Raw genomic sequence first — 15,975 nt, 5'->3', positions numbered from 1 at the left:
GAATGTGAAAAAAACATGACGTCTTTGCTGTTACAACCACTGCCAAACCAGAAGTGACGTAAGTTTAAATTAAGGCTAGACAATCGAAAAGAGTGGAAGACTTTCGAAAATATCGTCGAAAAAAGCGATCTCTCGCTGTAGAAAAGTGTCCAGTTGAGGGTGAAGAAATTAATGTTTTTAGCCAATTTTTCGGTATTTGTCGTCTGAAGGGTCGAGCTTAAAAACAATACTGATCTTGTGAAAATCCGTCGCCTTTGTCGAAAGTTTTAGGTAGACATGCAAACATACACACATAGATTTATATATTTGTAGCTCAAATTTTCAACCCAAACTGATTAAAAAGCTTGCCCTATCTCTGAATACCCTTTATGTCAAATTTCAAATGTTTAGACCAGAAATTGTCTGAGTAATTTGGTAAAGACTGCAGAGGTCAATTTTTTAAACTTTGACCCCTATTATTACTCTCTTAACATTTATTGTTTTGGGCTCAAATTAAGTTATTAAGTTAGATCCATGTCCAAGGAACCTATATCTAAAATTTCAATTGTTTATACCCAAAATTGGCGGAGGAGTTTGGTAGAGTTCTCAAAGGTCAAGTCATTGAACTTTGACCTCTTAACAGCCAAATTTCTGGCCGAAAACCGATCATAAAGATTTTCCCAAATCTCAGTACCCTGTATATCAAATTTCGAGTCTGTAGACTTAAAATTGAGAGTTATTGTGTAGGGAAATGTGTACACACACACACACGTTCACTTTTATAGATAGATAGATATACTCTGGTGTTGAAATTAAAGAAATAACATCTATTGAAATTTTAATTATCTATATATTAATACGATAGCGCGTTTTATTTTGTGTGTCTCGCTTACATCTTTTTTCTTTCGAGTGACTGTTTAATTATGACCTTCCATTTCTTATAATAAATAATTTTACCAAGAATTCTTCATAAGTTTTGGTTTTGGTTTGAGCTGATGCACCCAAGTCATACAGTTATATTTTTTTATTTTTGAAATTAAACTTCATAATATATAAGAATCGATGGAAAATTTACTTTATAATAATATATATGAAATCTGCATAATTTTAAATATCATATTTAAGCGTATTTTACGATCGGGCTACGCCAGGCATCCCTGCTAGCTTAGATAAGTACTTTTACAGTTTTAACAAAATAGCTACAATAATATCAGAGCGTCTCCATTTACGCTGAACATCCACAGAATGCCAACATCAATATATTACATATGAAAGAGTCTGCTGTGGAATTTCCACAGGTCCCACTAGTTAATAATAAATACATATATGAGAAAGTTTTTCATAAAAAATCCATGATAAAAGTTAGAAAATGTAAATTAGTTTTAATAAAGATTAAATTTTTGAAAGAATTTCATGACACCATTGAGTTCAAATTTCCCTCTGGTTCTATTTGGACTCATATTCAATTATCAATGTCTATTAACATTTACCAGGGATGCAATTGAAAACAAAGACTTATACAAAGATCAAACATAACTTTTCCCAAGTAAAATTTTATTGAATACTGTGTGTGTGTGGAGGGAGGGGATCAGCATTCACGCTGGATATCCATAAATGGTAAAAATGTTTTGCTTTATTTTAGAAATAAAATAAGATAAAAATATGGGATTCAGGGTTGAGAGCGAAGCACATGATACATCATTACTTCTCGGGCAATACTGAGGTGCAAGCTAATATATGTATATATAGAGGTTAATCATTTAGTTGAAACATTACTCAATTTGTATATACAAATCGTAATAAATTAAAAAAAATCTTTCTCATAAAGGTTTGATAATGAAAAATTTTTTTTTTATATATAAATTTAAAAAGGGTTAAAATTGAAAAAAAAAATTTAGAACTTGGCAGGCATAAGTTGACTTAAAGTATGCATGCCCAACTATACGTTTATACATTTAAGTTGGTTCATTTTTAACTATTTCTTATCTGTCTGACAATAGCTCAAGCGGTAATGACTAAGGCTGGAGTACTAAATGTTGTCATCTTGCTAGCATCAAATAATAATAAACGTGTGAATTATGTTTGAAAATCTGCATTGATTAGCCTCGCTACCAAAGTATTAGACAACTTTCAAAAGATTTTATTTCTTGTTCTTAAAGCCATATTTTTAATGAAAAAAGCTAAGCACAAAAATACTAAATACAATTCTGTTTCTGAATTTTTGAGTTGAGGATTGATAATTTCTATTGGATTATTCAGACTACTGGTCTCATCTTGAGTATTATTTTCACAACGTTTTGGTCAATGTAACCCGTTGTAGAACTCGGGAATCTGCACAGAACTTAGAATGGAACCCCCCATTTAACCCACAGTGATAGCAAGTTCTCGTAATGGGTAGCGGTCTTAATTCACAACTTTTGAGTATTGCCTCCACAAAGATCTGTGATATAATGGAGAAAGTATTAAGTAAAACTTCAGTTCTTAGGGACATTTTACTAGGAATACAATTGAAAATTACTTGTGACTTGTATCTGATCATGCTACATCCTTGGATTAAATAAAGGATTTGTGCAGATTCCCGAGTTTGACAAGATACACCTGAAGAAAGTCCAAGTTTACATTGACGTGCAAATAACACTCAAGATTAGAACAGTAGTCTGAATAACCCAAATAATATGAATACAATTCTTCCTGAGGAACTTTAGTATTTACTGTATATATTTTCCAAAAGTTACAGTCTACCACCACTTGTACTTCGACAATATTGTGTTGAATTACTGTTTGATAAATACGAATTATTTTACATATGTTGACAATATACCTTGTCTAGTAATGAAATTTGTTGTTTTGTTTTTTCTTTAAATAAAAACCTAAATTTTTTTAAAAACTTATTTCTGAATTAAACAATTTTTAATCATCAATGAAATACTCTAAACACATTAACCTTCATCTGAACAAAAAAAAGTTTGAGCAGAAAATTACAAACAAAATAAAACTTCCCAGTGGATACTAGGAAGCTAGATGAAACAACACCAAAAGTGGGGCTGAGAAAGCAAAACCAGAGGACAATTTCTTTAATCATCAACATGACAGAAGGCTAAGATCTCCAAACATCACTGCACAACTGAACCAATGTCATAAAATCAAGATTTACTGTTAGGAGAAGACTAAAGCTGGCCTAAATGGTAGTACTGGAGTGAAGGAAACATTCAAAAGAAGGTCAAAAGATTTCAGTCAGTTAAGGTGCATAAAGACTGGACAATAAAGCAGTGGAACAAATCTAATGTGATTGTGTCCGTAATTGAAATGCGAGATATTGAATAAATATATGAAAATCTTTGAATGAAAAATGTTCGCTATTGATCAACAATTATTTATTCATTTTTACAACTGTAGAAAAATTTACTTTTATAATGAGGACATTAATTGAAAAGAGAAAAAGCAACGCGCATCTATACAAATGTTGGTTCTCCGACATGAATACAAGGGACGTAACTTTTCTCAAAATATATTTGATACAACAAGGACAAGAGTTAATTCCCTTTAAAATACAAAAAGGTTTAACTTAGTTCCTTTTTTTTTTTTTTTTTTTTTTACAAGGTAGTCACCACTTATCAAGGCCCGGAAGCCACTCGGGGATAAGGGTTATTGCGTGTACAGTACGTTAATATTGGAGATTTGATAAACTGTCTTACTTAAGGGGGCGGTTCATTAGGAATTTATTTATGTTGGACTTGAAGACATCCAGGTTGTAGTAAGGTGAGAAACAGGCAAACGGAAGAGAATTCTATAGGCGTGCACTTCTAAGAAGGAAACTTTGTTCATGGTATCTACGTTTTGGTTTTGGCAGATAAAAAGTGGGGAAAATTTTTGTACAGTGGTCTCAGCTAGATGGGTGTTTATCGTGAAAGATTGGTGAGGGGGGACCAGAGACTGGAGCTCAGACGAGCACTTGCCATGGAAGCAACAATAAAACAAAGACAGGCTCACAACGTCTCTCCTGTGGGGAGAGAAGTTTCAGGGAAGAGAAAAGGGCATCCCCACTAAGTCACAAAGTCTATTTTGTACTCTGTCAAGGCAGGATAGGCTGCTTTTAGCACCTCTTGCCCAGATATGGCAGCAGTACTCCATCCTTGGACGTTCTTGGCTTTTATATAGATAGAGAATTGCATCAGCAATGAGATATCTTCTGGAGCGGTGGAAGGATCCTACCATTTTCCCAGCGACCTTGGCAACTGACTTGATATACGTGTTCCATTTCAGGTCAGGAGTAAAGGTCAAGCCCAGAAGCTTATCAAAACATGGAGCTTCCCCTAGACGAGAACCATCCATTTCAATTGATGCCAGATGGGGATCAGAGCATTGATGATGTAAAGATAAAAGCTTGGTTTTAGATGCATTAAAAGTAACCAGCCACCTCTTCCCCCACTGTACCACACGCTTGAGATCAGAGGAGAGAGTATCAGAGAGAACTTTGTCATTTACGGCCTTTAATATGTTGCCATAGATGGTCATGTCATCAACATAGATGTCAACGAATGATTTAAGCATGTGTTTTGGGAGATCATTGATGTAGATCAGGAAGAGAGTTGGGCCCAGGATTGACCCTTGAGGGACACCAGCATTAATACTGCAGGCCTCTGATTTCTGCCCATCAATTACTACTCTTATGAGCCTATCAGAGAGAAATGATTTAATGATTGTGAAAACATTTCCAGTTATACCGTAGCTGGAAATCTTGTGAAGTAGGCCCTTATGCCATACCTTATCGAAGGTCTTTGATATGTCAAGAGCAATTGCCCTAGAAAGGAAGCCTTTGTCAAGAGATTCACTAATCCTATGAGATATAACCGTTAGCACATCTGCTGTAGATCCGGCAGAACGGAAACCATATTGCATGTCACTAAGAAGGTTGTTTCTATTGAGGTGGTTGACTACTTCTCTATTTAATATGGATTCCAACAACTTACTCATGACACACAGGAGACTTATTGGTCTGTACTGAGAGGGAGATGACTTATCACCTGAGTTCTTAAATACAGGGCATACTGATGAAGTTTTCCAGGGTGTTGGGAAGCACTTCTCCTTAAGGCAACGCTTAAACAGTTTTGTAAGTATGTGGGCAAGTTCTGGTTGAAGCTTTTTCAGCACTATAATTAGAATGCCATCAGGGCTAGTTGCTTTACTGGAATCAAGGTCTTTGATTAGCTTGGCGACCTCACGCACAGATATTTGTATGTTGTATAGCGTGTTGTCTGTTATAGGAGGAAATACAGGTAGTTGATGGCCTTCGTCGCATCGGGTACAATTAGCTGCAAAGTTCTTGGCAAATAGTTTGGCCTTGTCTGATGCTGACGAGATGATCTCAGGTCCATTGATGATGGTTGGGATAGGATGCACGCTTTTGTTCAGGATTCTGTTTGCTATTTGCCAAAACTGCTGGGAACCAAGCCGCTGCTCAGCTACTTTGGATTTAACGGACTGAGCATATAGCTCTCTTACATATTTTATTACTCTTTTACAGTGGTTGCTGGCAGTCCTGAAAGCAGCTTTAGTCTCAGTACATCTATTATGTTGGTAGCTATGGAAAAAGTGATTTCTGTGTGCGATGGCAGCAGCACATTCTGGGGAGAACCGTGGCTGGCTGTTAGGTTTTTGTTGGAATTTTTTGGATGGTATGAATCGGTCTATGCCTACAATTAACCATTCGGTCAGGTCTGATATTATGGAGGACACATCCTTTTTAAACATGAGGTAGATCAGATATAAATGTACAGAAGCTATCCCAGTCAGCCGTAGAGTATCGATATACAGTACGGTGGAGAGGTATGTCTGAGGGCTTATTGTATGAACATAGCTCAGGGGAAGTTGTGAGAAAAAAGTCTAGAAGGCTAGTATACTGACCAGAAGTATCGGGCACACGGGTGGGTCCGTGAACAATCTGGGTGAGGTCATAGGCAATGGCGAAATCATGACAGGACCTCCCCTCATCATCTGTCTTGTTCGAGTGGGTCAGCCATTCCACATTGTGGACATTGAAGTCACCACAAATGTGGATGTTAGCCGAAGGGTGAGCAGACAGGATGTGGTCAATTTTCTCAGATATGCTCTTAAAGAGAGTAACTCTGCTGTTGTGGGGGGGGGGGCGATAGAGGGCAAATATAAATGCAGTGGTGTAAGCAAGTGCAACCCGGAAGCACATATAAGGTAAATTAGGGTCTTCACTGGAGATATTCCTACCACACGGGAAGCCATCTTTAATGTAGGCACATATTCCATGCCCATAGCGATCTTGGGGGTCAGATTTAGATGTTAAGTTAGAGTATCCTTTAATTATGAACTCATCTAGGGAAATGGTTGGCCCTATGCCAATTTCGCTTAGGAAGAATATGTCCGATTTTGTTTCCTGTAATTGGGTTTCAATCTCTGGAAGGTTGGAATGTAGAGCCCTGATGTTGGAGAAGGAGACATGCTAGTAGGGGTCTACGTTGGAGGATGGGGTTCTAGGTTTATTCGTGTTTTCTTTTTCTGGAGATATTTCATGTTGAGGATTTGGGATTTGTGGAACAGGTTGACAGACTTGGTTAGAGCAGGACAGAGAGGGAAAGCAGGAGAGAAAAAGACAGGAAATTTTTTCTTGTTTTTGTAGCACATGATAAGGTAAAGCCGTAATAATTACCCACTAGTATGGCATCGAGAGGCCCCACTAGAAACTACTGCATGGTCCAGAATTCATTCACCAGATGGCAATACAGCAGCCCCAGTACTTTGCACCTGCTGATAGAACAGCCTCCTTAATGGTTAATCCAAGGTTCGGGTCCCGGATAACGTCAGCCCCGATGAAACGTTTACCCCCAGCACCCTTACTAGTGACATGGCCACAAGGATAGACATAGAAACAAGATTTCCGACATCTCAGGCTACTGTTCACAAAGTACTGCCATTTTGGAAAGCAGCTTTTTCTTCACTCTTTGTCAGAAAAATCACTCATTGGTAATGAGGACTGAGGGACAAATAAGGAGAAGCAAGAGTTCCTTTCTTCTAGATGAATCTGTTTTCATCTAAGAGAATCAAAGTTTGAAATCTTTAGGTCAAATGTTTGGCAAAGAATTACTAAAAGAGTTGCATCATTCTATATAACACCAACCATAAAGCATTAAGGAGGATGTTTTATGGTGTGTTGAAGCTTTTCTCAATTACAAAGTTAGAGATTAGCACCAAGTTTAATTTTTTTGTTTTTTACTACTGGTTTTTCACCTCAAACAAGGTACAATGCCACTTAGATGTAAGAAGCTATTATATGGGACAAAATTTGCAGGAATACTATGTGGGTAGTTGAGCAGCAAGATGTCTGTTCACATTACACTTGAACTTCTGCATTCAATACAGAGAAATAAGGATCCGGAAGGAAATTCCAAAGTCTAACAGTTCAAGGGAAGAAACTAATATTTGAGTAGAAGGCTTTCCAGCACACAGGGATCTCTACAGTGTCAGGGGTGGATTTTGCTGTCTGTCAGGTTAGTCAGGAATCAATGATGCAACATTTCGTCGATGGGATAGAGGTTGGAGTTTGGTTGACAATGTGGGACCTATTAGGTTGGTAACTCTTTTCTGAATCCTTTCTAGGAGTGAAAGCTCAAATGTGGCAATAATACTCCATGCATGGGCGAATGTGGCCTTATAGAGGTACAGGATAATTTTAGACATAAATAACTTTCTAGCACAGTAGAGAGAGTCCACCTTCTTTGCAGCAGCCTTGGCAATGCCTTCAATGTATTTGTTCCAATTCATGTTCACTGTGAATGTTAAGCCAAAAAGTGTGAACGAAGAGCTTTTTCAGGTAGTGTATCATTAGCCATGGCAATCAGTGGGTGAAAAAGTTTCTTGTAATTATTAAAGGAAAGAAGCTTAGTCTTAGTAGCATTGAATGTTACCATACATTTACGTCCTCATTCCCCTACAGACTAGAGGTTTTCCTCTAAGGTTTCAGTCATTTCCTTAGATATGAGCTGCTAAAAACAGCTTATCCTGCCTTGACAGAGTACAAAATAGACTTCGTGGCTTTGTGGGGGATGCCCTTTTCTCTACCCTGCAACCTCTCTCCCACAGAAGAGACGTTGCGAGCCTATCCTTGTTTTATCGTTATTTCCATGGCAGGTGCTCATCTGAACTCCAATCTCTGGTCCCCCCTCGCCAATCTTTCACGAAAAACACCCGTCTAGCTGAATCCACTGTGAAAAATTTCCCCCACTCTATATCTGTGCCTAAATCAAAACGCGGATTCCATGAACAAAGCTTCTTTCTTAGAACTGCACACCTGTGGAACTCTGTTCCGTCTGCCTGCTTCCCTCCGGACTACAACTTGGATGTCTTCAAGTCCAATGTTAACAAATTCCTAATGAACCGCCCCCTTAATTAAACACTTCATCAAATCTCCACACTAACGTAATGTACTTGCAATAACCCTTATCCCTGAGTGGCTTCCGGGCCTTGATAAGACGTGATCACTGTGTAAAAAAAAAAAAAAAATGTGTTCATCCGTTTTCCTCTCATGTCTGTTATAGGGCCTAGTGTCATCACTAAATATACCCATCTCAGAGACAATTTTATCAGGGAGGTCATTTATGAATATGAGGCATAATGAAGGTCCAAAAATCACACCCACGTTTATATCATATTGTTTTGATGTACAACCATCGAGGACAAGCTGAATTTTTCTCTTATTTAAGAACGATTTACTTATGTTAAGTATTTGTCCAGTAATACCATATGATTTGATTTTCATGAGGTGCCATGCCTTGTCAAAGGCTTTAGATATATCTAAAGCTACTGCCCTAGCCTCCCCTGCTTTATCACGTGCACGGTATATACATTCAGAGATTATAGTTAGGATATCTGCAGTAGAACAAGCTTGTCTAAATCGATAAATTAAATCAGACCGGCCATGATAGTATAGTATAGCATCACGCAATTCTATCTGGAACACAGATTCTAGGCCAATTTGTACTTATGTGGGATTTATAATAATATAGTAAACGCTGCCAGATGTGTATTAAATAAAAGCAGAAAGGAACAACATGCTGTTTAATAGATGTTCTGACAAGTGCAATGAGTAAACTTAAATCCCATTAAACAGTAGTGGAATGAACTTGATCAAAAGGTCAAAGCTAAACAAGCCACAAGTACGAAACATCTGACAACGCCAGAAAGAAAACTGGGCAGAACTGTCTTCTATCAACAGTGATTTTGGAAAAAGAAAGTTTAAGGAAAATTAACTGACTAAAAGTAGAAGAAAACACTTTTTAGAAATTATTGATTTTGAGGTGCACTTTTGATCATCTCAAGTTTTCATGAAGGGTAAACTAATTTTAACTCCCAGTAATGGTAATTCATGACAAATAATACAATCGATTGTGGTAATATGGAAAATAGGGAGTACACCTTCTCCAATTGTTGGTGAAAAGAATGTGAAGGATATGTGGGACCCTGTTCCAGGAGTAGTACCAAAACAACAGAGGTAGCTTTGTTGAGGGTGAATCTGTAATCTTGCATGTCTGACGAATAGTTTCGACTGATGATGAGAACTTCGTGCAGACCAGACAAAAATGGTACACAATCTTTGTGGGCTTTGTGCAGAAGTCCAATTCACTAAACAAACAACAAACAGTAGCAGAGGAATAACCTCTGAAATATTCAATGTTTATTGATTAAAATACTTAATACTTATTGCACAATTCTATCAAAATACTTAATCTCAATTGGTTACTGTAACTGGACTTCAACCAATTAGAAAGAGTCACCCTGAGAGCCAAGCACATAATACCATTGGCTACATAAGCAAGAACCCAAGCACATCCAGTAGTGAGTGACATCTATTTTCTTCCCCACGAAAACAAAATGTGACACAAGATCATTTCTAATGTAGGAGAAAACCAGCTCTCCCAAAAGGGGGCACTCTGGCAGTTTTTAAAAATAAAATTGCCTTAATATAGAAGGATTTCCCCCTCCATTGACTAAAGACAATTTAATTTGGATGCAGGATCTGAGCAGACACCACACTTCAGCCACCAATCCAGTATATGAGTGTAACCGGATATCCAGTAGCGAGTGACTCAACTTGACAAATGAACTTAACATACTGCTTAAACTCCTTTCAGGCAACTAAATCTTACCTTGGTAAACAACACAAGTTACAGCAATGGGCTACTAAACATAGCAGCAACTTATACACAAGGTCATAAACTCACTCACACACAAATCCTCACACGGACAAACAAAAATAATTTCTATGTCTAGACATTTTGAACTCTTAATTTCTTTTTGTTAACTTTTTATTATTTTAAAACATAAATGAAATGTATGGATAGACTTTGTTGCTATAACTTTTGATATTGCCCTTTTCTATTAAAAAACTATAAAGTAGTGATCGTCATCAAAAGAGGTCTATGTTTGTTTTTTTTTTGCTCTGGAAGACTTGTATTTAGTATAATATGAGGTTGACAAGAAAGTTCTTGCAGTTTTTAACTTTTAAATTCAGATGAACATATCTCGGTTCAAATAAAAATTTATTCATCGAAATAAGCACCATCAAAATCAACACACTTTTGCCAACACAAAACAAGTTAAAAAAACTTTAAAATCTTGGGTTCTGGTGGTGACCAAGTTGCTGAAAGTGTTTTTGATATCGCTTAGGTTTTTGAAGATTTCTAATGCAGAAAGTTGTTGAGATGCTTGAAAAAGTGATAGTCAGTGGGTGAGAGGTCTGGAGAGTATGACGGATGAGGCAGAATCTCGTAGCCCAATTCGTTCAACTTCTGCAGGGTCAGTTTAGCAATGTGTGGTCAGGCATTGTCATGGAGGAGAATTAGGCCTTTTCTGTTGACTAATGCTGGGTGTTGTTGTCGAAGTTTCTGATGCATTTCATCCATTTGTTGACAGTACTTTCTGCCATAATGATTTCACTTGCATTCAAAAAACTGTGATAGATGAGATCGGTTGCAGAACACTAAACAGTCAGCAGTACCTTCTTTTGGTGCAACTCTGACTTTGGGAAGTGTCGTGATGCTTCATCGGTGTCTAACCACTGAGCTGAGCATTGTCAGTTGTCATACTGAACCCACTTTTCATGGTAAATCACAACCCGGTTGAGAAACGGGTTTTTTTTTGTTGTATAAAAGAAGAGAAGATGATATGTCACAATGACATTTCTTTTTGGTCATCATTCAATTCGCAAGGTACCCATTTATCAGTTTTTTTGTCTTTCTAATCTTTCTCAAGTTGTGGCAAATTGTTGTATATGTTACGTCTAATTCAGAAGCAAGTTCTCAAACAGTTGTGCGTGGATTGACTTCAACTAAAGCTCTTAATTCACTGTTGTCAACATCAGATGGTTGACTACTAATGCTCATTATCTTCAAGACTCTCGTCACTGCCACAAAATTTCTTAAACCACTATTGTACTGTGTGTTCAGTAGTGGTTCTTGGGCCAAATGCTTCATTGATATCGTGAACTGTTTCAGCAGCTTTTCAGCCTAGCTTGAATTAAAATAAGAAAATTGCGTGAATTTGATATTTTTCATCTTGAATTCAACATTCTGAAAAGGAGACATAATTGTTTTAAAACGATTGTAATTTGAACGATTAGATAGATTGAAAAACGCTCAATGAAATAATATATAAAGTAAAGGTATTACAACGAAAACTTATTTGAAAATACATCATTTGAAATCAAAATTAAAAATTCTGCAAGAATTTTCTTGTCAACTTAATAAATTAAACCATTATGCCATTTAATATGTTACACTAGCATATATCCTTTAGGATAAGAATTAAGCAATTTTTAAGGTTGCCTAAATACTTTTGGTGTGTGTGTGTGTGTGTGTGTGGATTATAAAAATAAATAGCACTTACCTGCTTGGCACGTCCAGGGGCAGCACCTGACTGAAAAAAGGATTGTGTAAATCCAGCACTTTCAATATTCTCAACTTTCAAAGCAAAGTTTGGTTGCTCTTTGACTGATTTTTGCTCAACAGCAAGGCTGGATTGCTCCTGCATTTTACGTAGTTGTTCGTCCGCTGCAGCTAAACAATTACAAAATGATATATTCATTTAATTGTTAATCATGTGTGTCACAGTTAAGCTATGATCTGGCCATTTATCTCACTCAGAATAATGTTCTGCCTATACTGTAAATAATGCTCTGACCATGCACCCGGTTCAGAATAATCTTCCAGCTATATACCCTGCTGGAAATAATGTTCTGGCCACATGCCTCCCCTAGAATAATGTTCTGACCACATGTCCTACTTAGAATAATAATTTGGTCTTGTGCCTTTGACTAGATTTTCTTTTACATTATGCTAACTCGTTATGAACAAGTTGTGTCCAACAATTTATTAAATCTTGTTTTAGTATCCAATCAGAAGTTGGCCAAACCAAATAATGATGCAAGGCGTTCAGATTTTGAAGGCCTACTTTCCTCCAAACCTTGTGAAAGTAAAAAAGGGGGAGGGGATTTCATAATTAATAATATAATATTGATCAAATAAAAATCCCACAAGAAAAATTAACCAACCTTAGAAGGATATACATTCCAAATATGATTCTGATATTTTCAAATACCAAGAAAAAATCTTAAACATTCAATCCAAAGACTTGTTTGCAACTAATTGTATGCAACAAATTATTTATAATCAGAAACATATTTCAGCACTAAATAACTTTAAAACGGTTGATTTGTTGAGACCCCTCCCCCCCGCCACAAAAAAAACCCAAAACAAATTCAGTATAAAAATATTTTGCAATTATATTCACCTGCAGCTTGTAAAGCCATTTTTAGTCGGATCTTTGCTTGCTCACTTGGTTCCTGAAAAAAATAAAAATAAATAAATAGAAACCTATTTTGCCACTTCTTAAATGAAGAGCCATTCTCATAATAGAAAAATTATCCAAAAATGGATGTAAAAAAAAAAACAAAAAAACTATTGTCAAGAAAATAAAATTATCCCACTGCGAATATTAAATATAGTTGTCCTAAGAAAAATTACCAATATCAATCTAGTCTGAGAAGCTGCGAATTGTAAAGAATTCCAGATAAAAAGAATTGCAACATTAATCCAGTCAGGATCAACAGTGACCATCATCTTGTGTCAAGATGAAAATCTATGACTGAAAAATTTAAAGAGATTCAGTCTATGAATATATGATGGTAGTTAACAACACAGATTGACAACCTGGGTGTCCTAAGTTCAAATCCAGTTCATTCTACAAAATCACTTTTACTTAGGACGTTGGCAACTTTCATATGGTCACTTCCATAAGCATGCAATAGTCTTATAGAAAGAATTTTGATTAGAAAAATATCTTATTACCTCTGGTTATATATATATATATATATATATATATATATATATATATATATATATACACACACACATTTTATATATATTATTTACTATAATAATTATTAAATGTGGATGTATGATTTTTTTCAATTATATTTCACTTTTTTATATACTAATCCTTAATTTATGAAGATCAATGTTATTACAGAGCATATCACAAACAAATGACAAAAGTCTATATTCCAAATTTCATGATGTTGACCATCTTACAATTTATTCCTTTAATTACATTGACATTTACAATTCTTGACAGCAACTGTTTCCTAGAGCAAAATCATTCATTTAATTATTATATCAATCAATGAATCTATTTTGTCTTTAACTCATCAGAAGAAATAGCAAATATCAATCCACTAAAAGAAAAGAAAATACATTTGGGCATGATTAGGGCATAATTAAAGGAATTGTAAGATGGTCAACATCATGAAATTTGGAATATATATATATATATATATATATATATATATATATTAGTAGTTCAGCCCGGCTTTGCTTGGGCTCTATATACTGTTAATACATTATTATTAATATATGCATATGTATAGTTTGACTTATGTCCAGGTAACCATACATCTAAAATTTCAAGTGTTTAGACCCAAAATTGGCAGAGGAGTTTGGTAGAGTCTGCAAAGATCAACTCTTTCAACTTTGACCTCTTAGCAGCCAAATTTGATTAAAAAGCTTGCTGCATATCTGAATACCCTTTAGGTAATATTTCAAATGTTTAGATTCAAAATTGGCTGAATAGTTTGCTAGAGACCGCAAGGGTCAAATCTTTTAAACTTTGACCCCTTGACAGCCAAATTTCCGGCCGAAAACCGATTAAAAAATTTTCTCAAATCTCAATACCCCTTATGTCAAATCTCAAATCTGTAGACTGAAAATTGAAAGAGTAGTTTGATAGAGAAATGTACACACAGACAATTTCACTTACACACACACACACACATATATATAAATATAAATAATTGTGCATACCTTTGTGATCATACCCCATACAACAATGCCAAAAATATTGAAACATCATTTAAGTTGGATTTTATTTCTCTGTTGAGTTATAATCAAAATGTCTTTATGGTAGCTCAACTATTCTATTTAATTTATATTTATTTGTTAATTAAAACAAAACTAAAACTTCCTTTACCAGCAACAGAAGTAGTAGGTATCTGACAGCAAAATGTTATTTTCATTATACCTAAAAACTTTCAATATGTTCACATAGATAACATAAACATAAACAACGATAGCACAATTAACCACCAAATTATGATGGATCCAATTTAACAAAAACTGCAGACTTTGAACAAGTGAAAACTCTTATAATTATGATATCAAGTCAGCCTAAACATTCAACAAGATCCTATTAACTTAAAAAACAATATCCAAAAAAAAAACAAGAAGAATGAAAAAATAACAGCGCAAAATTTGACTGTTCATATAAAATTTATTTCAATAGCTACCACATTGAATGTTTGTAACATGATTCAATGCGATCAAGCTAGATTTTTCTTTAAATAGTAAAGCAATAAAAAAAAAACTTGGGCCATGTAAAAACTGATGGAAACGATTTGATAAAAGGGCAAAATGTTCATGCATTACATTTAAATTTGAATATTTTTGTGAAAATAAACCCACCATATTGATGTGTGCACCCGTTTTTTTTTTTTTTTAAAGTTTGGTTCGTTTTTATATGCATAGAGACAAACAATATGGTACACATTAAGTTGAAAAAAAAAAACAAAAACAAAAAAAAAACACCAACATTAAAAAAAATAGTGATCGTAACTGAAAAGAGTAAACTTAATTGAAATAACCTGGAAAAAATTATTAATGACATAAAACAAAAAATAACATTTTGTTTACATCCAAATTTTATCTAAATAATTCCCTAAATCAAGTTGAAATCAAAGGGAATATCACTATATTTACCCATTTTTGCATATTAAACTGACTGGTTTGTGTTAACTATTTATATATTGAATAAAATTAGTAGTAGTAGTAATAGTGGATGTGAAACAATTTACTGATGCAAATAACATTTTCATCAAATACAATAAAGCATTGATGGTTTTCAAGTTTGCATTACTATCAATCTTTCTTTGCTCGTTCCGAGGATCAATGGGTATGTTATCCTTGGCAGCTTGCCCTCTGCTGACTATGCAAACTGATCCTCGACACGTACACTCGGTGAAACTCAGGGCATAGGAATCCCTGGTAAGAAGGGCCCTGGGAAAATTACACTTTCTTCCTTCTATGTTTTTTTCCTTTGTGGCCTTTCCTAGAAGGAGGAAACTGTCATCTGCCCAAAGCTGCTCTTCTCTATTAATCACAGCGATTAAAAATACCTAGATACATCAAATATGTCCCAAGATTGAGTACTGCTGCCACATCTGGGGGAAGGTGTTACTGAAACCATCCTTTGTTACCTTGACAGAATACAAAATCGACTTTGCAATCTAGTAGGGGGTATGATCTCTTGTTCTTTAAAGCCCCCTTTTTTAATAATGATAAGATTGTGTTTCAAGATTATTTTCTGACTGTGAGATTCATTTGAAATCCTGATGTCAACATGGAAATGTCGAAACGTTGATCG

The 15,975-nt window shown here is 35.4% G+C and overlaps 1 protein-coding gene across 5 annotated transcripts in view; it reads right to left on the bottom strand.

Moving 5' to 3' along the window:
* LOC145287881 (uncharacterized) overlaps positions 1 to 15,975 on the bottom strand; it is a 40,981-nt gene that overhangs the window by 4,672 nt on the left and 20,334 nt on the right. For all 5 annotated transcript variants that reach the window (XM_080135795.1, XM_080135793.1, XM_080135794.1 and 2 more), the window contains exons 6-7: positions 12,793 to 12,844; positions 11,890 to 12,059 (exon numbers count right to left, since the gene is read on the bottom strand). In XM_080135795.1, coding sequence (XP_079991921.1) covers positions 11,890 to 12,059; positions 12,793 to 12,844 — 222 coding nt within the window. The remainder of the gene's footprint in view (positions 1 to 11,889; positions 12,060 to 12,792; positions 12,845 to 15,975) is intronic.

This window comes from Euprymna scolopes, chromosome 11 (assembly GCF_053919585.1).
Source record: "Euprymna scolopes isolate OS-2025 chromosome 11, ASM5391958v1, whole genome shotgun sequence".
Taxonomy (NCBI): Eukaryota; Metazoa; Mollusca; class Cephalopoda; order Sepiida; family Sepiolidae; genus Euprymna; species Euprymna scolopes.
Note: the sequence above shows the minus strand (reverse complement) of the source record. Positions and strands in the feature narration are given on the sequence as shown.